Source organism: Carettochelys insculpta, chromosome 19, assembly GCF_033958435.1.
Source record: "Carettochelys insculpta isolate YL-2023 chromosome 19, ASM3395843v1, whole genome shotgun sequence".
Taxonomy (NCBI): Eukaryota; Metazoa; Chordata; order Testudines; family Carettochelyidae; genus Carettochelys; species Carettochelys insculpta.
The window spans coordinates 25,467,516-25,490,649 of NC_134155.1; the positions used below are offsets into that span (position 1 = coordinate 25,467,516).

The following is a 23,134-nucleotide window of genomic DNA, read 5'->3' on the forward strand; positions in this document are numbered from 1 at the left end:
TTCAAACTGTGGAGAGAAGGACATTTCACTTTTCAGACAGCGAGGGGAATTCACCACTGGAACAATTTACCAAAGGAATTTTTGAACCCCATATTGGATGTATTTTCCTAAAAGATCTGTGGTAGTCAAACAGGGGTTATTTCAGGGAAGTTCTCTGGCCAGTGCTAGGAAGATCAGATTATAAATTAAGAGAGTCCCTTCTGGTTTACAATCTATAACCTATCCTAACGAGACATTTGCTACTCTTGTGGTAGCATGTTAGCAATTTAGAACCAAACACTCAATAGCTCCAGAGCCTGGGAATAGCGAGATCAGTGCACACCTTGTTCCTGGTAGAGATGTAAAATCCCATTTAATTGGTTAATCAGTCTAATGGGGTTCAGGGGTCCCCAGGCTCTGCACCCCGTCCACAGGCAAAAATGACTCACTCAGCAGAACAGCAGGTTTATTAGCCAACAGGGCACAGTGCTGTACAGAGGAGTCACTACAGCAATCAGAGACAGTCATTCCAATTAATAAACTAACAGAAATTTTGAAGCATAAGCTTTCGTGGGCAAAGACCCTCTTCGTCTGACGAACCGGGTCTTTGCCCACAAAAGCTTACGCTCCAAAATTTCTGTTAGTCTATACAGTGCCACAGAACTTGTTAAAGATACCAACTAATATGGCTACCTCTCTGATACTCGATTCCAATTCATGTTGGGGAGAGGACACCCCAAGGGGCCCCCTGAGCTGGGGCCTTGCACCTTCCTCTGTCTCTCCCAGTCCAGACTAACTGCCTTCCAACTCCCAGTTACAATGCAGAACTCTCAGGCTCTACCTTCCCCTTTGTCTGTAGCACAGAGTTGTCGCCTGGTCACCTCAGTTACCCTCAGCAGGAGCCCCCCGCCCTCTGTGAGCCACATACACACGTATCCCCCACTCCATCACATCTCTCCCGCCTTCCAGACTGAACTGAGGGGGGTCACTCAGTTGGTGACCTGGAGAAGTTCGGGGCCTTCCCCGCTTGACAGGGCATCAGCTGTACCCTTGGTGCTCCCCTGATGGGTACCAACTCCATGTCATAATCCTGCCGGGGGAGGCTCCACACCAGGAGCTTGGCATTGGCCCCTTTCATGTGATGCAGCTGGGCAAGTCCCATTGGTCCCCTTGAGTTGGTTGGGCTCCCTGCTTCAGCCTCCGTTCCATCAGCCACATTCTCAGGTCGGGCAGTCACAGCCCATACAGCTGCTGCAGCACCAGCAGAAACAGTTCCTCTCTGGTCCAGACCCCCAGCCCATCTGCCCACCAGTCTATACAGCTGCTTCAGCAAATGTCTGGAATTCCATCACTGTCCAGTTAACAAAAGGTACAAATGCTTTGTATCCTTGGCATTTAGCCAGACCACCAAAATGGTTGTGTGCCTCAGTTTCCCCTTTCATATCACCCAATAGGTTTGGAATGTTCTCCTTCACGTGAGAGGTTGCAAGACTACTTACAGGGAACAATGGTGCCAATTTAGAATTGCAAACTCCTTAAACATACAACTCATGCATCTACATCAATGTCAATACATTACATAGTTCTTTCCAAACATTCAGTACGTGGTACAATTCTACAGATTTTGGTAGCAGCACCCCCTTTGTCACAGCAGTCACCATGAGTAACAAGAACAAACCCATTGCAATTGTTCATTTACATTGTTTTGTGTTATACCACAACCTTTGTGTAACATACTTGAGAATCTGGCATTTTGGGGCTAAATGGCTGAGGCCTTTCTTTGCACTATCAAGTTCTAACCTTTCCCCTTGCCTCATGGGGTGGAAATCTGATCCTTCTGGGTCCGCCCTCCTTTCTAACAAGAGCTAGGCCATTGCTGGTCCTCAGGAAGACCTCTTCTTCCTGCTTTCTGAAAGTTTTTTGTGAGTCCCAGATGCAAAACCCACATGAAGGAATCCCTGCTTACCCCTTACTGAACCACAGCTCCTGTGTCCTTCCACCTCCAACTTCTGCCTCCCCATGGAATCAGAAGTGGAGTCCATCACAAGAATACAAGTGTTTCAGGCATCTAGAGATGGGAATTCCAGGCCCTCTCCTGCATCCTACAGAGATTGTGCAACATTCTGGCTGTGTCTACACTAGCCAAAAACTTCGAAATTGCCATGCAAATGGTCATTTCAAAGTTAACTAATGAAGTACTGAAATACATATTCAGCACCTCATTAGCATGCAGGCGGCCGCGGCACTTCGAAATTGACGCAGCTCACCACTGCGCGGCTCATCCAGACGGGGCTCCTTTTCGAAAGGACCCTGGCTACTTCGAAGTCCCCTTATTCTTATGAGCAGATGGGAATAAGGGGTCTTCGAAGTAACCAGGGTCCTTTCAAAAAGGAGCCCCATCTGGACGAGCTGTGCCAATTTCGAAGTGCAGTGGCTGCCCGCATGCGAATGAGGTGCTGAATATGTATTTCAGCGCTTCATTAGTAAACTTCGAAATGGCCATTTCGAAGTTTTTGGCTAGTGTAGACGTAGCCTCTGCTCCACATACTTAGCCACACAATCTTTCCTCTGAACCCAAAACCCACTTATCCCAGTGACTTGGATGAGGACTACACTCCCAGTAAGCTGGTCACACCCAGTCACTTGGGTATCACAGGGCTGCTTACATTCCCTTACAGCTTTCACTTTACTCAGACCAACTTCCATTTCCTGAGACATCTTTACACTGTCTGCTCCGGACCCTTCCAGAGCACAGCCAGTGGTTTCACACTCAGGCAGGTCTTGGCCATCGGGAACTGAGACAAACTTCTCCCCAGACAAACTGCTGCCTTCTACAGACAGGGGGAGTCCCTTCCTCACGAGTTCCCTCAAAGAACAAATAACCTCCATCTGACTTTATAGGGGTCCTGATCCCTTGAGCCACAATCAATTCCTTATGGGCTTCAGCTGCATTCAGATCCATCCCCGGGGTCTTACCACCATTTTCAGCCACCCTAGGCTCAGGCAAAGAACTAACTTCCCCAGAAGTAGAAGCACCTTCCTTGCACAAAGGAACAGTGTCCTTATCAGGGATGCCACTGCCCATCCCAGACACATTCCCTCTGTTCCTGCCCCCATGGCTGATCTCAGACACATGCCCAGAAGGTGAAGCAGCTTCTCTCATGGACAACTTGCCATTCAAAGTGGACAAGCTGCTTTCCTGCACGGACACACAGGCACCTTCCTCAGCCCAGGCCTGGAAAACTCTTCACAGGCCTGTCCTGGCCACCAGTAAACAATGAGTTGGAATCGCTCCTTCCCTCCTTGAGCTGTGGCAGGCCACTCGGTTCAGAGCTCCATGCAGTCCAGGGTTCCCTGCCCCGATCTGGGCTCACCCCTGCAGGAGTTTCCTTAACCCATAGCTCTGCCATTGCACATTCCTGCTGCTGCTCGTTCTCTCAGTTGTTCCCATCCTTGAATCTCAATTCAGTTTCCAGGTGCTGCTGCCGCACAGAGGAGTTGCTGAGGGGGGTTGCAGACTCACAAGCCGATGCCGCTGCCCCCACAATTTCTGGAAGAATCTCTTCAGCGTGTCATCCTTCTCACGAGTCACGCGTTCCTGGGAGTTAGGCCGTAGGCCGCTCCACCTTCTGGTACTGACTCGAACGAACTCCCAGGAGGAACCTGTCCTCGGGTGTGACACCCCCTCTCCAGGACCATGACCACACTCTCTTGGGTTTAGCCACAGGCCCCCCCACCTTGGGAACTGCACCTCACTGCCCATCAGCACACCTCGGTCTCACTGGCCCCCACTTCTTCCTCCTGCGCCCCAGTTACTTACTGCCAGATGCACCATCCACAGGATGCAGTACATCCCACTGCTGGCACCAGCTGTCATAGGGTTCAAGGGTCCCCAAGCTCTGCACCCCATTCACAGGTAGGACTCTCACTCAGCAGGAGAGCAGCAGGTTTATTAGACAACAGGGCACAGTGTCATACAGAGGAGTCAGTACAGCAGACAGAGACAGTCATTCCAATTCATTCCAAAGGTCCCCCGCCCCCCCGCAAGCCAGGGCCTTGCCCTCTCCTTTGTTTCTCTCACTCCCAGCCCAGAATAACTGCTTTACAACTCCCAGTTCAAATTCAAACCCCTCAGGCTCCACCTCCCCCTTTGTGGGCAGCACACAGATGTCACCTGGTTGCCTAGGTTACCCTCAGCAGGAGCCCCACACCCTCCATGAGCCACTCACATACACACACCTATCCCCCATTACATAACACAGTCAAATGTTGGGTTTAACTAGTTAACCAATTAAACAGGCTGGAGGACAGCTGGGGAGGCTGCTCCAGCCCAGGTGGAACATTCTTACCCACAGTGCTGCTGTAGACAGGGGGGCACTCCAGTGCAGCCCCATCCACAGGTACCCAACCCAGAAGTGCTGCAGGTAGAGGCCAGAGCAGCCCTGGTTCCAGTGCACCACACACAGGGCCACTCCAGCCCAGCTCAAGTAGCCTTCTCAACCACCCTTCCCCTGGGGTCGCTGCGGGCAGGGCTACTCTGGCCTGCTTCGAGCACCCTTGCCTGTGGCAGCCTAGCAGGACTGGAGCAACTCCTTGCCTGTGGTGGGTGGGGGGCTGCTCCAGCCTGTACTGGTTAATAGTAACTGGTAAACCCCATTGGTTAACTGGTTAAATGTTCACATCCCTAGTTCCAGGCTTCACTCACCCCAGCCCAACCTGTGTCCAGGGGCTCAAGGAATAGGAACATAGGAATTGCCAGACCGGTCCATTTAGCCCATACCCTGTGTCAAACAGTGGCCATCACGATACACTCCTGAGGCAGGTACAGGAACCCAACAATAGCATCTCTGGGATAATCTGGCCCTCTAAAGACCTTGTTCTAATCCCTAATGGTCACAGCCTAGTTAAACTTTGAAGCAGGAGAACTTAATCTCTCTTCCAAATTAACTGTGATGAGTCTGGAAGTTTTTGTTATCCAGACATATGACCTCATGGCCTCCCTGATGTCCTGCAGTAGTGAGTTCCGCAGTCTTACATGGTGGGTGTAAAGGTATTTCCTTTGATCTGAGCTTCCTGACTCTTAATTTGACATTCCCTGGTTCTTGTGCTATGAGGCAAGGAAACACCCTGGACTCTCATTCCACTAAGGCCAAGTCAGGAGGAGAACATGCTGCCCAGCTCACTGCTGCCCTGCTCTTTGCTGTGTCTCCAGGAAAAGGCCTGCAGCTTTCAATGCCTTTGTGTTGATTTGGCTTTATTTTAAATACTGTACAGAGTCCCAACAAGATATACAGACAGGCAGCGCGAGAGCCGGCAGAACGCTGATTCCAGTCTCTGGTCAAAGATGAGAACCTCCACTAATGCTGGGGCCTCACACTCCCATCTGGATAGACTGGACTCTGATACCCCATACTAAAGCTCAGAGTCCCTGAGAAAGTCCAGTGAAGGAAGGGCCTGTGTGCTTGGAGGCAGCTGAGGACGGGCTGAGAAGAGAAGGGGGCTGGGAAACAGGAACAACCTTAAGACACCAAAGAAAGGATTCAAATAACATAGAAGAACAGGGCCAGGAAGCCAGTGGGTCATTGCCCCAACGTACCTGGCACACACACAATATGGCATAATAATCTGGGGGGGGCCTCAACTCCAGCTCTGCCTTGGCCTGCTGTGATGAGCAGAGGTCAAGTCACCTCCTGCTCCTTGGGGCAGAGAAAGATCCCAGCCCTGTCAGTGCAACCCTGCCTCACTCTACACCTATAGCCTGCCATGCAGACACACAGGCCAGGTGCTGAACCTCTATTCCTAAAGGCCTAACTTGTAGATAGGGGCCACACCTCGGCACAAGGATCCCCATGTCCTTCATATGGTTCTCCAGAAACAAGTAGTCCTGAGTGTCCTGCTCTCTCTGTCTGAACAGGAAGGAGCTCTATGGCACTAGCAGAAAGTTGCAGATGGCAGTGATGAACTCTTGGGACTTATCTGCATGGACCCAGTGGCCAGCGCCTGTGATATAATGGATCTCTGCCTTAGGAAAGAGCCGCTCAATCTCTGGGTAGTCCTCCGAGCTGCAAGAGCAAACAATGGAGAGCTTAGCGCTGGGGTCTGGGGCTTATGCTGGGAACACCTGCCCAACAAGCTCCGTCCAGGGCTCACACAGGGATCCCCCCCATATACAAACCCGAGCTGGGGGATCCTGTAGCTTATTCCACCCCCCAGCACAAGTGGCAGTAAAGTGAGAGGGAACAAGCTGTGGGTCTCAGGCCAGAGAGTCACAGCACTCACCTGACATAGGAGGAGTCAGATCCTGCTAGGAAGAGCGTGGGTCCAGGATAGGGCATGTGGAACACAGGGAAGCCCATGATATCAGCCATATGCTGGGAAATGGCCTCAAGGTTCACCCGCCACATGTACCGACCCTCGACCTCCACCAGATTGGTGAGCAGAAACCGCCTTACCGCCGACGCCTGCAGCAAAGGTCAAGTGGGTCCATATGTCACAGAGGCAAGGCCTCTCCGTAGAGCACACAGTGCAACCAGGGACACACTGTCACACACCAACACTAGCAGACCCGTCATACCAGGTCTTGAGCTGTGCCAGCACCCTTGTCGTGCCACAAAACGTGCTGGCCACCCAACCAACCCCTCAGTGGGAGCCCACTGAGCTTTAGACAGGCTCCAGGGCTAGGACTGAGGGCATGAGGATGGAAAAGCTCCAGCTGGTGCTGACAGGCTCTGTACTCCCACTATAGGGAAAGGAAGGCTCCTTGTGGGATGCCTTACCTGAACGGCTGGATACAGCTGATCCTCCGCCAGCCGGCGTGCGGTGGAGCGGGGTATTCCATTCGGGATGCTCACTCTCCTCATGGCAGAGATATAGGCCTGGAAATTGGTCACAGCCACGCTCTCTGTGGGACTAATGTCTACAGACACCAGGCGCTCCACGAGATCTGGCTGGGAACATAAGCAAGTATAGGGATCCCATGCCAGCCGATGTTCAGGGCCACAAGAAGAGCAAGGAACCACACAGCTACGCCCCCAAGAAGACCAGTTCTGGAAAGGAACTCCCACTCTAGGGCCTTCCAGCCCCATCCTGCCAGCCACTCCCCAACAAAGATACCAGAGCCCCCAACAGAGCAAACAGCAAAGGCAAAACAGGATGGTCATATCCAGTTTATGTTTCCATAGCACTGCCAAGTGAATGCGCCAAAGCCCTTCACCAGCTGCATAGCAGGCAGCTGTCAAGCTAGCTCTGAAATGCAGCCACCACGAGGGAGGAACATCATACGATGACTGCAAGAACGGAGATTATCTTCCCACATGAAATGTCAGAGGGTCACAGGAAGCAGAACCCAGTAACCTGACTTCAACATGGAGGGAGCTGGAAAATGGGAGGGAATTTTGAAGCTCACAGGCAATGAAGTCCTTATTGGAGAGAAAGGAGCTGTAGGTGCACAGCAGCCCTAGGACTATGCTGAGATGTTGCTTCCGTGAAGATGCAGAGAGAAGAGCCACTGGTACCGCCTGCTATCCCATTTCCTGCAGCACTGTGCACTACCTGGGATGCCACAAGAAGTGCTCAGACAGATCCTGCCCAGTTTAGATGTGAGAAGGTCCCAGCTCCTGCTGAATGGATTCCTCCTTAAGGCAGGATCCATTAGCTCCATGCGATCTGTGCTCTGGAGCATTCACACAGAGGCAGCCTATCCCACTGAGCTGTGCTGACCGTGAGCGCACAGGCTACGCTATTGTGCCAGGGGCTCAGAGGAAGAAACAAACCCCTCCACCCAGCCTTTGCTCGATCCCGGCAAGACAGCACAGGCTGGGCTCTAACCCCGCACAGAACAGCAACTCTGACACCACCCCGCATGCTAAGCAAGAGGGTTCATGCTCCTCACCAGGCCTTTTGGGGGAGGAGCTAGCAGCAGTAATTGCCCCAAACTCTGCATCCTGCTGGCTGCTCCCTGGCAGTCATTACATGCACATACCTGTTGCAGTGCCAGTGTCATGGCAGTTTTGCCACCCATGCTGTGGCCAATCAAGACACACTTGGGCAGGTGCAGCTGACGCAGGAGGCGCTGCACATCCAAGCTCATGGCCTCATAGCTCATGGTGGGGCTGTGTGGGCTGTCACCATGGTTCCGTGCATCCACTGTCAACACCTGCCAGGAAAGAGGAGCCACTACAAGCTGGGCAAGGTAGGCCCAGTGCTTAGGCCCTTGGCTGTCACTTTGCCCAGCCCCTCACACTCACCTTGCGACCAGTCCGCTGCACTAGGGCCCGAGCAATGGCACGGAAATTGCTCTTGCTGCCCAGCAGGCCATGCAGGAAGACGAGTGGGGACTGTGGTGTAGACCCATCAAACACCATGTAGGAGAGAGGCAGTGGCCTGCAAAACAGGGGCACTGAGCCAGGCTGAACTGGGGCAGGACACAAACAGACAAGCTGGAGCAGGACATAGGATCTGGGACAAACAGCACATCTGTATTTTCCAGGACACGACCTTTTCTTTGTTTGTCTGCCCTCAGACTAGATGAACTTTTTAAGTAAGAGGAAATATGCAGGGTTTTTGCTTGTGTAGCAGATGCTGCAGCTCAGAAAGAGTTGTCCCAACACCCCAATTGGTCCATCGACTGCAGTGGGAGATTCCAGATCCTGCCTGCCCTGGTCCAGCCTAGCATGTAGAGGGTACCACCAAGTGCCTCTCTACTGGGCTGCCTGCCGCAAGACAGCCAGAAAGCCTTGCTAGGATGGCGCCCCACCCAGGAGAGGGAGAGAGAGACGGATGGAGAAGTGCTAATGGACCGGCACTGCATCGCTGGACTGTTCCAGCACCCTACCACTGGGACAGGGAATAACACTGCCTGAACCTCAAGCGCGAGGCCACAGATGAGCACTCCCAGGTACCTTCTCCACCCACCCCTCCAAATGCCCCCATCCAATTACCCCCAGTAACCCCTCCCGCGCCCCCTGAAATACCCCCCCAGTTACCCCCGCTAACCCCTCCCGCGCCCCCTGAAATACCCCCCCAGTTACCCCCGCTAACCCCTCCCGCGCCCCCTGAAATACCCCCCCAGTTACCCCGCTAACCCCTCCCGCGCCCCCTGAAATACCCCCCAGTTACTCCCGCTAACCCCTCCCGCGCCCCCTGAAATACCCCCCAGTTACCCCCGCCAACCCCTCCCGCGCCCCCTGAAATACCCCCCAGTTACCCCCGCTAACCCCTCCCGCGCCCCCTGAAATACCCCCCAGTTACCCCCGCTAACCCCTCCCGCGCCCCCTGAAATACCCCCCCAGTTACCCCCGCTAACCCCCCGCGCCCCCTGAAATACCCCCCGTTACCCCCGCCAACCCCTCCCGCGCCCCCTGAAATACCCCCCCAGTTACCCCCGCTAACCCCCCCGCGCCCCCTGAAATACCCCCGTTACCCCCGCTAACCCCTCCCGCGCCCCCTGAAATACCCCCCAGTTACCCCCGCTAACCCCTCCCGCGCCCCCTGAACAGTTACCCCCGCTAACCCCTCCCGGGCCCCCTGAAATACCCCCCCAGTTACCCCCGCTAACCCCTCCCGCGCCCCCTGAAATACCCCCGTTACCCCGCTAACCCCTCCCGCGCCCCCTGAAATACCCCCGTTACCCCGCTAACCCCTCCCGCGCCCCCTGAAATACCCCCCAGTTACCCCCGCTAACCCCTCCCGCGCCCCCTGAAATACCCCCCCAGTTACCCCCGCTAACCCCTCCCGCGCCCCCTGAGCAGCCCCGGAAATGCCGGGCCGGGCCCGGTGCTGGGGCGGGCCGCTTACGCCGCAGAGCCGCGCCCGGCGGCCGTGAAGGAGGCGGGGGCGGCGCGGGACGGCGGCCGGGGCCCGGCCGGGCGATGCGGGGCCCGCGGGAGGCAGCGCAGCATGCTGGGCCGAGGCGGCGCCCCGTGGTCGCCAAGGTGACCGGCCGGGGGCGCGGTCCCGCCCGCCGAGGAGGAGGAGCCAGTGGGAAGCCAGGGGCGGGGTCTGACGGGGCCCCGCCCCTCGCCCCTCGGCTCCCCTCCCGGCCCCGCCCACCGCTCCTGGCGGGGCGGGACCCGGTCGGGCTGGCTCGCGCCGGCGGCCGGTATCGGTCACGTGGCGTCAGGCGGGTTTCGCTGGGCTCGGGGCGCGGCTGCGCAGCGTCTTCCGCTCTCTGCCGGCAGCGGCTGCGCCGGGCCCACCCCGCTCCAGTTCCCGTTTCCCCGGCCAGGGCCGCCCCCGCCCATCTCTGAAATCCCCCGGCCAGGGCCGCCCCCGCCCGCCTCGGACCACCCCCCCCACCGGCCAGGGCCGCCCCCGCCCATCTCTGACCTCCCCCCCCACTGGCCAAGGCTGCCTCCTGTCTCTGCACCCCCACCCCCCAGGCCAGTGCTGCCCCCGCCTGTCTGACACCCGCCTCCCGGTCCAGGGCTGCCCCTGCGTTTCACCTCCCCCCCCCCCCCCCGCTAGCCAGGGATGCCCTCCCACCTCTCCACCCCCCAACAGGCCAGTTCTCCCCCTACCGCTGCCCTCCCCTGGGTGGGTGCTGTATCCTGCTTTGCCCCCACCCCCCGCTAGGACCCAGGGGTTGAGACAGCTGCCTTCCCTGCAAGCAGACCACTTGGGCGCCCCCCCTCCCCAAGAGAGATTCAAATACTGCCCAGCTGGTTAGCAGAGCCCCTACTGCTCACAGCTGGCAGCCTGTGTTGGGGGGACATTGCCACAGGAGACAGCTCTGTCTGATGTTCCCCTGTGAGTTATGGGGCAGGGTTCTCCAAGCTGGCCTGCCTTTGCCCTGCTATTCTCTGGGTAGGGGGGAGAGGGTCACTCCACACTAGCCCCCTAGGTGCCCTAGCCGGGTGCCTCCTCTGCCCCCCTGCTGGGCAGGGCCTGCCCTGCCCTGCCCTGCCCTGATCGGGAACGTCCCCCTTCAGCCCTGCCATGGTAGTTGGCTGTCCCAGCCAGGGCGTCTACTGCCATCCTCCGCATTGCCCTGGGGAGTTGGCACTTGGATGGCACAGATCATTGGATCTGTGTGGAATTGTTCTTGCTATCACTCTGAGCGTGGCTGGGGTGCTGTGCCATCTTTTCTGGTCACCATTGTGGCTGGCCCCTGTGTTAATCATCTTCCAAGTGTTTGAGGATGAGAGCCAAGAGTGAGAAATCAGCTGAGCAGGTGGAGCCTGGTAAAGCTTGTGAGGCTATCAAGCCATAAAACTAGCTGGGACAAGGGGCCAGATCCTTCCGATAAGCCAGGTTACCTGAGGGAACAGAGCTGGGCCTGCTGTGAGCATGTGACCAGTGTGCTGAGTGCCACTCCAGACTAGCTCTGTGACCTTTGTCCAGGTACCCAGTGTATAGTTGGGGCTCTTGACCTGGGGAACATGCAGGAAGAAGTTATTGTGAGGATTTCATAAGGGTTTCTGCAGCTGACTTGGCAGAGTTTATGGTCTTTTCTGTTTCCCTCACTTCCAGTTTTTATAGCATGGCTTTTTTGCCCTAATTTCTGACATGGTGGCAGAGGTATTTTCTTGTCCTCTGAAATTTGGGGTACACATATAGTTTGAGCCTCTATTGTTTTGAAAAGGTTCCATGCAACTTGCAGTGATTTCACCCTTGTGACTGTTCCTTTTAATTTCCATTTAACTAGCTCCCTTGGTACATTCTCCCCACAGTTTTATATGCCCTGCTTTGCAACAGTTATGTGTTCAGCCCCTTGTCTTGGAGAAACTGATAATATGCACCATAAGCAGTGCGCCCAAATCACTGGTTCAACACTGTCCTCAGTACATGACACTTAGATCTGTAATCAAACAAAACGGAAGTTTCATTATCAGAGCTTGAAATAGAGGGTCAAATAAAAAGTAGTCAAAATCAAGGGTTTGGAAACAAAAGGGTCCACTTAGAACAGTATGCTCAGGCTATAGTCTGAATGACTTTTCTAATTTTGTCTAGCAAGGGGAATAGTTACAGAGAGGTAGCCTTGTTAGGCTGTATCTTCACAAAACAAAACAGCAGTCATGTAGCACTTTAAAGATTAACAAAATGATTTATTAGGTGATGAGCTTTCACGAGGAACCATGCTCCAAAGAAATACTAATCCTGGAACTTTTCCCTGCAACAAACCCCATGGCCAACTCTGTCCACATATTTATGCTGGAGACACCATCACTGGATGTAACCATGTCAGTTACATGATCAGGAGCTCATATTCCTGTACCTCCACCAATGTGCTATATGCTATCATGTGCCAGCCGTGCCCCTCTGCTATGTATATTGGACAGACTGGACAAAGAATGAATGGACACAAATCAGACATCAGGAATCTGAATATACATAAACCTGTCAGTGAGGATTTCAAGGGAGCAGGTCATAGCATTAAAGACCTGAAAATCTGCGTCCTAAAACAAAGAGACTTAAACACCAGATTACAAAGGGAGACATCTAACCTGGAGTTTATTCTTGTTTGACACTTTGTGCCTACGTCTCAATAGAGATAGCAATTACCTTACGCATTACAAGGACAGTTTCCCCACCTTTGATATTCGTAATGATCTCAGGCAAGACACTTGCAGTAAGTAATACTACGACCATGTAATAATCATGGCAACTAGCAAGTTCTCGCTTATGATTCTGTGCTCAGAGCCCTGCATGCTAGTTTACAGCTTGTTAATTTCTGCCTGCAGGAACCGACACGCTACCCCCACCCCACTGCAGTGTGGCATACATACCAGATCAGCCTTGCAGGCAAGTGGCCATTCATGTCCTGCCTTTTTTCCCTGGTGAGGGACCTGCTGCTCAGAGGGAAGAAGCAATGTGCATGTGCAGAGACAGAAATGCAGGCATCTAGGCAGCTTTCCCTGCTGTGGGAGCCTCATAAGTGTAGGCCCCTATGGGGTTAGGGGCTGCCAAGTTGAGGGTCTGTGGCTCACATGGTGCCTAAAAATAGGATCTAGGTATCTGCATCTGGGGTTGAGGTGTCTAAGTCCCTTTGTGGATCTGGACCTTAGCACTTGTCATGACTTTTACAGTGGGACCAGGCCAGGCACCCTAACAGGTAATGTTGAAACCCAACTAGGGATGTAACTCCAGGTTCATCTACCCTGCAGTCTGAGGCATGACTGCAGCTCACATAGCTATCTTTCCTGAACTGGTGAGGTGAGCTTTCTTCAGCTCACCTGAGCTAGCGTTCACCTAGCTATTGTGACTAAAACACAGTAGTGAAGATGTGGTGGGGCATACAGGCCTCAGCATGGCCTGTACAAATCCACCTGGGAATCTATGTACAGACACTTGTTTCCAGCAAGCACTGGGGACTGTGCTGCCATGTTCAGGATTGTCCTGATGGGAGCGAGGCATGGGGAACACCCCTCCACCAGTGCCCCAGGCCCTGCCCCTTCCCTGCTCCTCCCCGATCCTGTCCCCTTACTCCCTCCACCGGTAACAGGGCCAGGGGATTACACACAGCTACAGCAGGGGATTGCCTTACCGCCCCCCCACACACACTCACCACACAGGCAGCAGGAGTGGCAGCCTACTCCACTGCACTATGTTTCCTGCTGCTGTCGGGCCCCCAAGAGTGTGGGACCTGGGGCTGTGCCCCCACCTCATCCTATGGATGGGACGGATCTCATGATGTCTGTACTGTATTGCTATCAGTAGCTGTGCTTGCTAGATTCAATGTAGCGTGGAAATACCTACCCGGGCAGCACTCTCACTGCTGATTGCAATGTAGACGTACTCTAAGGATGTAAAACAGACTGTCAAATTGCAGCAGTGTTCTTGGCATGTGATTGTTACTGAATCAAACAATAGTTACAAGTCAGATTAGCTGGAATGAGGCAGTGTGAATATCAGAAATGAGAATTTGGCAAATTCAAAACACCGGGCAGTCTGGGCATACCCAGGAAAGTTTCCATCCCTACCACCACCTCTGTCTCTATTTTGCTGACATGCCTCTTAATGCTGCAAGGCCATTTGTGTCTTACAATAAGTCAGGGCTTTTGCAGCACAATGCCCTATGCCATACTCTCCCTTTTGGCCTGTGTCAAGCCTGGGTGTCTGAGTCCCCTCTTGCAAAGGGGTTTGTCCTACTGGGGCTCTGTGGGGTGCAGCTGGATAGTGTCATCTCTGACATACTGGCAGGTGGCTGGGGACAGGAGAAGTACTGGCCCCCTGTGAGCTGGGATCTGAGCAGGGTCTTCTAGGCACCACATGAGGGTCAATATTTCTGGTGTGGAGGGCCCCTTTATCAGGTCAGGAGATGTCCTGAGGTTCCCCTGAGACAGGCCAAATCCCGTGGCCTGCAGCAAAAAGCCCAAAGGGTTGGCTTTCTGGCTGCAGTGCTGGAAGGCTGTGCTTGCCCTGCTGCCTTAACAGCCTCTTTTGTTTGTCCTGGGAAGGGCAGGGCTAATGGTGGCTCTGGAGCCACAAGTGCAGTAAGCAGGGGATGGAATGGCCCTGGAGGTCAGGAGAACACCATCTCCCCTGGCCAGGACTCAGCTGGTTACTCCATAAATCCCAGTCAGTGCTCAGTTCAAGCCAGCAAGTCACGTGCCAGGTCCGTTTGGCCTAAACAACAGGCAGTTTTGTTACTAACAACCAAAGGCTAGTGACCAGTCGGAGCGTGACCAGCTGGGAGCTGCAAACGGGGGGCTGCTAACGGGAGTTTGCTTGGGAGAGAACATGAACCCCACTGAACCAGCTCTAATATCGTCTGAGCAAATTCTCTGAAGAAAGAGAAAAAAAAGGATAGTGAGAAGTTGAGCTGTGGGGATAGCTCAGTGGTTTGAGGACTGGCTTGTTAAATCCTGGGTTGTGAGCACAGCCCTTGAGGGGGCCATTTAGGGATCTGGGGGAAAACAGATTTTTGTTGGGGGTGGGGAGGAATAGCTCAGTAGTTTGAGCATTGGCCCCCTGAACCCAGGGTTGTGAGCTCAATCCTTAAGGAGGCCATTTAGGGACTGGGGCAAATAGATGTCAGGGATGGTGCTTGGTCCTGCCAAGAGAACAAGGGACTGGACTAAATGACCTCCTGAGGTCCCTTCCAGCTCTAGGAGATGTGTATCTCCAATTATAAAGTCTAATGGCAAGTCAGCTGTTATGATCTGTACTGCATGTGCTATGTTTGTTTTCCTCCCAGAAGACAGAAGGGATTTCATATGTACCAAGTGCAAGCTGGTTGCCATCTTGGAAGAAGAGATTAGAGGACTTGAGGTGCAAATATCAACCTGTCAGTCCATCAGAGAAGGTGACAATTTTCTCAGTAGAAGGCATCATTTAGTCCTGCAGGCACAGCAGGTTGAGCAACTGATGAGGGCAATAGAAACTGAGGAAGAAAACTGGAAGCATGTAACCTCCAGGAGATGAAAGCCAATTCAGTTATCTCCAATTCCTGTAGAGGCAAGTAACCATTTCAAGCTCTCTGCATGGGTGCTACAGTGGAGAATGCTGTGGCAGAGACCTCTCAGAGAAGGGATCAGAAGAAAACCCAGCTGGCTGGAAGGCATGGGATGAGAAGTCCTAGGGATGGCGGTTCTATAACCACCACCCCTAAGAGAAGAAGACAGGTGGTGGTGGTTGGGGACTCCCTCCTAAGAGGGACTGAGTCATCCATCTGCCATCCAGACCTGGAATCTCGGGAAAATAGCTGCTTACCAAGAGCTAGAATCTGGGATGTGACAGAGAGGCTTCCAGAAATCATCAAACCTGCAGATTATTAGCCCTTCCTACTTCTCAATGTAGGAACTAACAACACAGCAAAGAATGACCTTGAGCTGATCGCTGCAGATTATGTAACTCTGAGGAAACATCAAGGAATATGGAGTGTGAGTGGCGTTCTCATCCATCCCTCCTGTCGAAGGAAGGGGTCCAGGTAGAGATCATCAAACCATGGAAGTAAACGTGTGGTTGTGCAGGTGGTGTCGAAGAGAGGGCTTTGATTTCTTCAACCATGCGATTCTGTTTTGGGAACAAGAATTGTTAGGAAGAGACAGGATCCATCTAACAAAGAGAGGAAGGAGTATCTTTGCAGGCAGGCTTGCAAACATAATGAGGAGGGCTTTAATCTAGGTTTGTTGGGGGACGGTGACCCAAGCCCTGAGGTAAGTGGGGAAGGAAGAAGGTACAACAAAGGAGGACCACTCATTCAAAAGGAGAAAGTAGGCCAATCAGCTTCTTATCTAAGGTGTTTGCACACGAATGCAAGAAGCCTGGGAAACAAACAGGAGGAATTGGAGGCCCTGGCACAGTCAAAGAAGTATGAGGTGATGGGAGTAATGGAGACTTGGTGGGATGACTCACATAACTGGAGCACGGTCATGGAAGGGTATAAACTGTTCAGGAAGGACAGGCAGGGGAGAAAAGGAGGAGGAGTTGTGATTTATGTGAGAGAGCAGTATGATTGCTCAGAGCTCCAGTACATGGAGGGAGAAGAGACAGTTGAGTGTCTTTGGGTTAAGTTTGCAAACAGAAGCAGCAGGGGTGATGTAGTGTTTGATGTCTACTATAGGCCACCAGATCAGGCAGATGAGGTAGATGAGAATTTCTTCAGACAACTAAGAGAAGCTTCCAAATCATAGGTGCTGGTTCTCATGGGAGACTTTAACCACCCAGACATTTGTTGGGAGACCAATACAGCAGCACAGAAACAATCCAGGAAGGTTTTTGGAGAATGTTGGGGATCACTTCCTTGTACAAGTGCTGAAGGAACTGACCGGGGCCATGTGCAGCTTGACCTGCTGCTCACAAACAGGGAAGAACTAGTAGGAGAAATAGAAGTGAGTGGCAACCTGGGCCGTAGTGATCATGAAATGGTAGATTTCAGGATTCTGATAAAAAGAAGAAAGGTGAGCAGTAAAATACAGACCCTTGATTTCAGAAGAGCAGACTTCGACTCGCTGAGAGCAGTGATGGGCAAGATCCCCTGGGAAGCTAATATGAAGGGTAAAGGAGTTCAGGAGAACTGGCAGTATTTTAAAGAGGTCTTATCAAAGGCACAGGAACAAACCATCCCAATGTACAGTAAGAGAAGCAAATATGGTAGGCAATGAGCTTGGCTTACAAGAGAAATCCTTGTTGTGCTTAAACTCAAAAAGGATGTGTATAAGAAGTGGAAACTTGGACAGATGACTAAGGAGGAGTATAAATATACAGCTGGAGAATGCCGGGGTAATCAGGAAAGCAAAAGCACAATTGGAACTGCAGCTAGCACGGGATGTGAAAGGCAGCAAGAAGGGTTTCTACAGACATGTTAGCAGTAACAGGGTTATCAGGGAGGGTGTGGGGCCGTTACTGGTTGAGGGAGGTAACCTAGTGACGGATGATGTGGGAAAGGCTGAAGCACTCAATGCTTTTTTTGCCTCAGTCTTCAGGGACAAGGTCAGCTCCCCAACCACAGCACTAGGCAATGCAGTGTGGGAAGGATCTGGGCAGCCCTCAGTGGGGAAAGAACAGGTTAAAAGATATTTAGAAAAGCTAGACGCACACAAATTTAATGCATCCAAGGGTGCTGAGGAAATTGGCAGATATCATTGCAGAGCCATTGGCTATTATCTTTGGAAACTTGTGGAGATTGGGAGAGCTCCCAGGTGACTGGAAGAAGGCAAACGTAGTGCCCGTCTTTTAAAAAGGAAAGAAGACAATCCAGGGAACTACAGACTGGTCAGCCTCACCACATACCCCGGGAAAATCATGGAGGGAATCCTCAAGGAATCCATTTTGGAGCACTTGGAAGAGGGGAAAGTGATCAAGAGTAGTCAACATGGATTCACCAAGGGCAAGTCCTGCCTGACCAATCGGATTAGCTTCTATGATGAGGTAACAGGCTCTATGGACATAGGGAAGTCAATGGATGTGATATACCTTGACTTCAGCAAAGCTTTTGATACAGTCTCCCACAATATTCTTGCCCCTAAGTTAAGGAAGGATGGATTGGATACATGGACTGTAAGATGGATAGAAAACTGGCTTGACAAACAGGCCCGATGGGTAGTGGTCAATGACTCAGCATCTGATTGGTGGTCAGTTTCATGTAGAGTGCCTCAAGGATCAGTTCTAGGGCCAGTACTGTTAAACATCTTTATTAATGACCCAAATGAGGGGATGGATTGCACCCTCAGCAAATCTGCAGATGACACGAAGGTAGGGGGTCAGATAGATAAATTGGAGGGTAGGGTTTGGGTCCAGAGTGACCTGGACAAATTGGAGGATTGGCCCAAAATAAATTTGATGAGGTTCAACAAGGACAAGTGCAGAGTCTTGGACTTGGAATGGAAGAATCCCAAGCACTCGTACAGGCTGAGGACAAACTGACTAAGTAGCAGTGCAGCAGAAGAGGACCTGGCGATTACAGTGCATGGGAGGCTGGATATGAGTCGACAGTGTGCCCTTGTAGCCAAGAAGGCTAACAGCATATTAGGATGCACTAGGAGAAGCATTTCCAGCAGATCTAGAGAAATTATTATTCCCTTCTACTCAGCTCTGGTGAGGCCTCATCTGGAGTATTGCATTCAGTTCTGGGCCCCCAGTATAGAAACGATGTGGACACTTTGGAGAGGGTTCAGCGGAGGGCAACAAAAATGATTAAGGGTCTGGAGCACATAACCTATGAGGAGAGGCTGTGAGATCTGGGCTTTCTGGAGCACATAACCTATGAGGAGAGGCTGTGAGATCTGGGCTTATTTAGTTTTCAGAAGAGAAGACTGAGGGGCAATTTGATAGTCTTCAACTTTCTGAAAGGGGGCTCTAAAGAGGATGGAGAGAGGCTGTTCTCAATGGTGACAGATGACAGAACAAGGAGCAATGGACTCAAGTTAAAGAGGAAGAGGTGTAGGTTGGATATTAGGAAAAACTATTTCCCCAGGAGGGTGGTGAAGCACTGGAATGCGTTACCAAGAGAGGGGGTAGAATCTCCATCCCTAGAGATTTTTAAGTCCCAGCTTAACGTAGTCATGGCTGGGATGGTTTAGTTGGGGTTGATCCTGCTTCAGGCAGGAAGCTGGACTAGAGGACCTCCTGAGGTCCATTCCAGCCCTAGAATTCTATGATTCTATGACTTTCCTAGGAGGAGAAAGAACCAGGCAGACCTAGCAGTGCTGTGGAGAGCAGGGCCAGGTGGGCACCCAATGCGTTACCATATGGCAGGGCTCCAGCAAAACAGCCAGGCTAATTTCCACTAAGTTCCCTGAGAGTGCAGGGGTCTGGAGTGCCCCCCAACCCCCCAGCTCTCCCCATGCGTTTCAAAAGAGGGTCACTTCCTGGGTGGGAGCTCTGCTGGGTAACACAGAGAGAAGGCCCTATCCAGTCAAGGCCTGGTCTCAGCACCTGCCAAAGAGTTCCTGCTGCTCCTGGGGTTGGTCTCTGGCCCTGCTACGAGATCTCCAGTAGATTACAGAGCAGGGTGAGCTGCATGTCCTCATGGAGGAAAAGGGGGAAGAGCAGGAAGCCCTCGGGCCTGGGACTGTGCGACCTGCCTCCCCTTTGCAGGGCTGGGGCTGGGCGTAGGTTTGTCTGTGTCTCGTGAAAGGTGAGGGCAGGAGGGCGGTGCCTGTCCACCAGATGCACTCTGTTGCTGGCAGCAGGCTAACACAAACAGCAGCTTGCGCAATCCTGCCCATCCCCCACACAGGGAAGAGACCTGTCCCCACCTAGGCAAGGCCAGAAACACTTTGAACTGTGCTTGGCAGGGAAAGTAAACAGAGCTGCACATGAGCTGCTGCTCCAGTTTCTGTTAACCCATCAGCTCAGGGCAGGAAGAGTCAGAGTATCGCCACAGGGGGCCCCCCCACCTCTGGCCGTGGCTTGGGGACCCCTCTCTGGTAAGGGACCCCACTCACTAGGCTGGGGCTTGGGGTGAGAACTCCTGGGACTCCCGTCCAGCTACAGCATGCGGAGGGAGTGGAGACAAGAGGGAGCTGGCAGCGTGAACCCATGGGGGAGGGAGAACTGACCTTCCCGGAGCTCGCTGACTCTCGCTCTCCCTCCCAGACAGAAGCCTGAGCCCCTGCTGCAGCCAGGGGAGGGACAGCTGGTTCCTAGCCCATAGCTGCAGACGCCGGAGAAGGACACGTCACTCGGCTCGCACTGGGATCAGACAGTTTTATTGAAAATGTAGCTCTGTACAATGCGGTGGAAGCACGACTGACACCCGTGTGTAACAGGCATGGCCTATCCAGCACAGGTAGGCAGGACCTGCGAGAGACTACCGCCTAGCACCCCCCACCCAGTGTCCACTATCCTCCTCTCCCGGCCCCACAGCAGAGGCTGGGCTCTTCATCCCTCTCCTGGCCCACAAACCCCCCTCCGGCCCTCGGACACTGAAACGATGAGGTCGGCCGTTCTGGGGCCAAGGCGAGGCCCCAGCAGCGCAGGTGGGTGCTAGGGTGCAGTGTGTCCCACCAACAGCTTCCTTTGAAATCAAATCATGGTGAAAAATCTCTCCCGGGTACCGTAAACCAGCCGTATTTACACAGCCCTCAAAGCTGCAGCTCAGTATCCACCCCGAGCACTTCCCTGGCAGAAGGACCACACCCAGGACCCTCTCCACACCCTTTGCCAGAGCCCCTCCCCTGTTGTCATGAGCCACCTCCTTTCTCCAGCCTTGGCCTGGACTGCTAAGATACGGCTTGCATCGCTCTCTCCCTTGTGAGCTGGTGAGCGCCATAGCGCCTGCTCCGCCCTGTGCCAGGCCTCTCCTGCTGGCCTGTGCAGAACAGCAGGGCAGAAGTCAGAGGTGACTCAGGAGAGAGCAGAGAGTCCTCTAGGAGCAGGGCATGGAGTGCACAACCCTCTGCCCTCTGGCAACTCCACTCCAGACCGTGTGTCTCCCTCTGCTCTAACCTTAGCAGAAAGGACAGGAGGAGACGTGCTCCCAGCAACGCCCCTGCCAAAACTCTTGTGAGACAGGGTTAAAGAGGGGGTCCTACCACACAGGGCACAGCTGAGGCCAACCGGGAGAGGCTGCTGGCACCTTCCATACCAACATCTTTTGGCATTTTGTTACCTTTCCGCCCTCCCGCCCCCGGGGCCAGACTCAGCCAGAGCCTTGGCCAAGAGCCCAGTGGGTCTTCTCCAGCCAGCAGGGATGAGGGTGTCTCAGAGCTGGGGGGTAATAGATCAAAGAGAAAGCAACAACCAACCAGAATGAGAGTCTTAGTCAGGGTCTTGTTCCCTCCACCAGCAGCCCTGAGGGAGACAGAACAGTTCCTCCTCCACCCAGCCCTGGGAATGACAGTCAGAGTCCGGTGAGTAGCCAGCCACCCCTGCAAGGGCGGCCCTGGCCTCCTGCGTTCCTACGGGCTACAGAGAGTAGGTGAGAAGGCAGTGACAGTCAGGAGCAGCCTGCTGAATGGATCAGGGCACGCCGGAGGGTCGCCAGGCTGCCTCCTTCACACGTAGTTCCTCTTGTCGTAGTTGGGCCCGGTGGATCTAGGAGCAGAATAAGCCACCTTGCTGGGAGAGTACTTCTCATCCTTGGGGGGACAGGAGCAGCAAAGCAAAGCCCCCCCAAAGAGCTGCAGTGCGGCAGCTGCCCAGCCCACGTAGAGGGAGGCGCCCAGCTCCCGCTTCTGTGCATCTAGCACTATGGGGTTGTAGAAGTCGCGGATGATGGTGTTGGCTGACCAGCACACAGGGATGAGGGTCATGATCCCAGCCAGCAAGAAGATCACGCCAGACACAATGGTAATCTTGGCCTTGGTGGCCTCATCTTCCACGCACCTAGTGCACTGCGCACCAATGAGGGCAACCAGGAGGCCCAGCACGGCCAGCACAATGGCGATCACTATCAGGGCACGGGCCGCCTGCAGGTCCTGGGGCAGCGCCAGCATGGAGTCGTAGACCTTGCACTGCATCTGGCCCGTGCTCTGCACCACACAGTTCATCCACAGCCCCTCCCAGATGATCTGCGCCACCACGATGTTGTTCCCGATAAAGGCCGTCACCCTCCACATGGGCAGCGCGCAGCACAGGATGGCGCCTACCCAGCCCAGCACCGAGAGGGCCACGCCACCGATCTCCAGCCCCATCGACATGTTGGCAAGCAGTCGATACTTTCACGGCAACGGCAGGAAGGCAGCGGGACTCCTTAGCTGGCTGCACCTGCAGGCACCTGTTGCTGTCTGCGTAGGATCCGCTCGCTCACTGCTGAGTGCACCTGTGAGCCTGGCTGCCTTATATCAGTGAGCGTAGCTAGGGCTGGGCTGCATGACCTCAGCCTGCTCGCACAGGGGAGGGGTTTCGCCTGCAGACTGCTCACTGGCTCTTCCGCCCCCACCCTGCCCCGCTCCCCCTTTGTTTATGGAGATGGTGTTGGTGAGAGAGGAGAATGCAGGAGGCGCCAAGGGGTGGAGCCGGAACCCTTCCCCCTCCCCAGCCTGGGCTCTGCCTTCCAGCCTGCTGTTTTCTTGGCCATCTCTGGTGACAGATGCTGTCTGGGCGGGTGCCAGGCAGCCAGAGAACTGGGGATTAGCTGGAAGACAGGAAAGGATTCCTGTGCTCCCTGGCACAGGCCACCTGCTGCATCCCGGGGGGTGTCGTCCCGGCCTCCAGGGAGGAGGCTGCAGACCCTGTAAAGGGCAGCAGGTAGGACCCTTGGCATTTAGTAGCTGCTCCTGTGAGACTGTACACACACGGCTGTCCAGACTGGGAAGGCCCACGTAGCCACACCCGAGCACCCTCCCCTCGGGTGCCGAACCCTCAGCCAGCGCACCTGCCAGCATCAGCTGCCAGCCTCGGCTCAGCAGAGCCCTGCTCCAAGGAGCCAGCGCCAGGCAGTCCTGCTGCACTGTTGGTGTGGCCAGTGGTCCTGATGGCATGGGCCCGTCACACTCCAGGCCCATCGGCAGAGTCACGGCTCTGCTCTCCTCTCTGCACAAGAGTGCCTCAGGCAGCTGCAGAGGGCTTGGAAGGAGCGGCAGTGGAGAGCAGGTTTTAGGTGGAAAAGTCCTGCTGGGCTACAGTCAGATGGCAATTATTCCCCTGCTCTTCCCCTGCTGACAGCTCTGTGCCTGGCCCCCCCATGCCCAGCCAAGCAAGCAGAGCGGCTCTCCACACAGGGAGCCTGTCACCTGCTCTGGGACCCACATCATACAATCGCACCTGGGGCTGGGTCCTTAATGTGCCATACCACCAATTAACCACCTGCCCCCCACTAATTCTGCTG

At 54.0% G+C, this 23,134-nt stretch overlaps 2 protein-coding genes across 6 annotated transcripts; both read right to left on the minus strand.

Moving 5' to 3' along the window:
- Positions 1 to 3,847: 3,847 nt before the first annotated feature.
- Positions 3,848 to 9,942, minus strand: ABHD11 (abhydrolase domain containing 11). Of its 5 annotated transcripts, XR_012648177.1 has the most exons (7): positions 9,775 to 9,942; positions 8,226 to 8,361; positions 7,961 to 8,161; positions 6,756 to 6,926; positions 6,259 to 6,440; positions 5,811 to 6,041; positions 3,848 to 5,497 (listed from the first exon to the last, which is right to left on the minus strand). XR_012648177.1 is itself a non-coding variant. In XM_075013997.1 (6 exons), the coding sequence occupies exons 1-6, from the start codon at positions 9,876 to 9,878 to the stop codon at positions 5,392 to 5,394; spliced, it is 900 nt and encodes a 299-aa protein (XP_074870098.1). In that variant the 5' UTR covers positions 9,879 to 9,942; the 3' UTR covers positions 3,849 to 5,391. The 5 variants fall into 5 exon arrangements, 4 of the variants coding, with proteins under 4 accessions (XP_074870098.1, XP_074870095.1, XP_074870099.1 ...); XM_075013997.1 differs by lacking the exon at positions 5,811 to 6,041 and having other exon boundaries at positions 3,849 to 5,497; XM_075013994.1 differs by having other exon boundaries at positions 3,863 to 6,041.
- A 10,111-nt stretch (positions 9,943 to 20,053) lies between these two features.
- On the minus strand, positions 20,054 to 22,158 carry CLDN3 (claudin 3). Its single transcript, XM_075013564.1, has one exon. The coding sequence runs from the start codon at positions 22,002 to 22,004 to the stop codon at positions 21,360 to 21,362; it is 645 nt and encodes a 214-aa protein (XP_074869665.1). The 5' UTR covers positions 22,005 to 22,158; the 3' UTR covers positions 20,054 to 21,359.
- Positions 22,159 to 23,134: the final 976 nt, after the last annotated feature.

What these genes read in the sequence shown, in the direction of transcription:
- CLDN3 (XM_075013564.1), bottom strand. Translation starts at nt 22,004, where the DNA reads ATGTCGATGGGGCTGGAGATCGGTGGCGTGGCCCTCTCGGTGCTGGGC.
- ABHD11 (XM_075013994.1), bottom strand. Translation starts at nt 9,878, where the DNA reads ATGCTGCGCTGCCTCCCGCGGGCCCCGCATCGCCCGGCCGGGCCCCGG. An exon ending in TGCAGCGGACTGGTCGCAAG is followed by an intron (nt 8,162 to 8,225) that starts GTGAGTGTGAGG and finishes TACCTTGCCCAG; the next exon opens with CTTGTAGTGGCTCCTCTTTC. An exon ending in AGCTGTATCCAGCCGTTCAG is followed by an intron (nt 6,441 to 6,755) that starts GTAAGGCATCCC and finishes CCTTTGCTGCAG; the next exon opens with GCGTCGGCGGTAAGGCGGTT.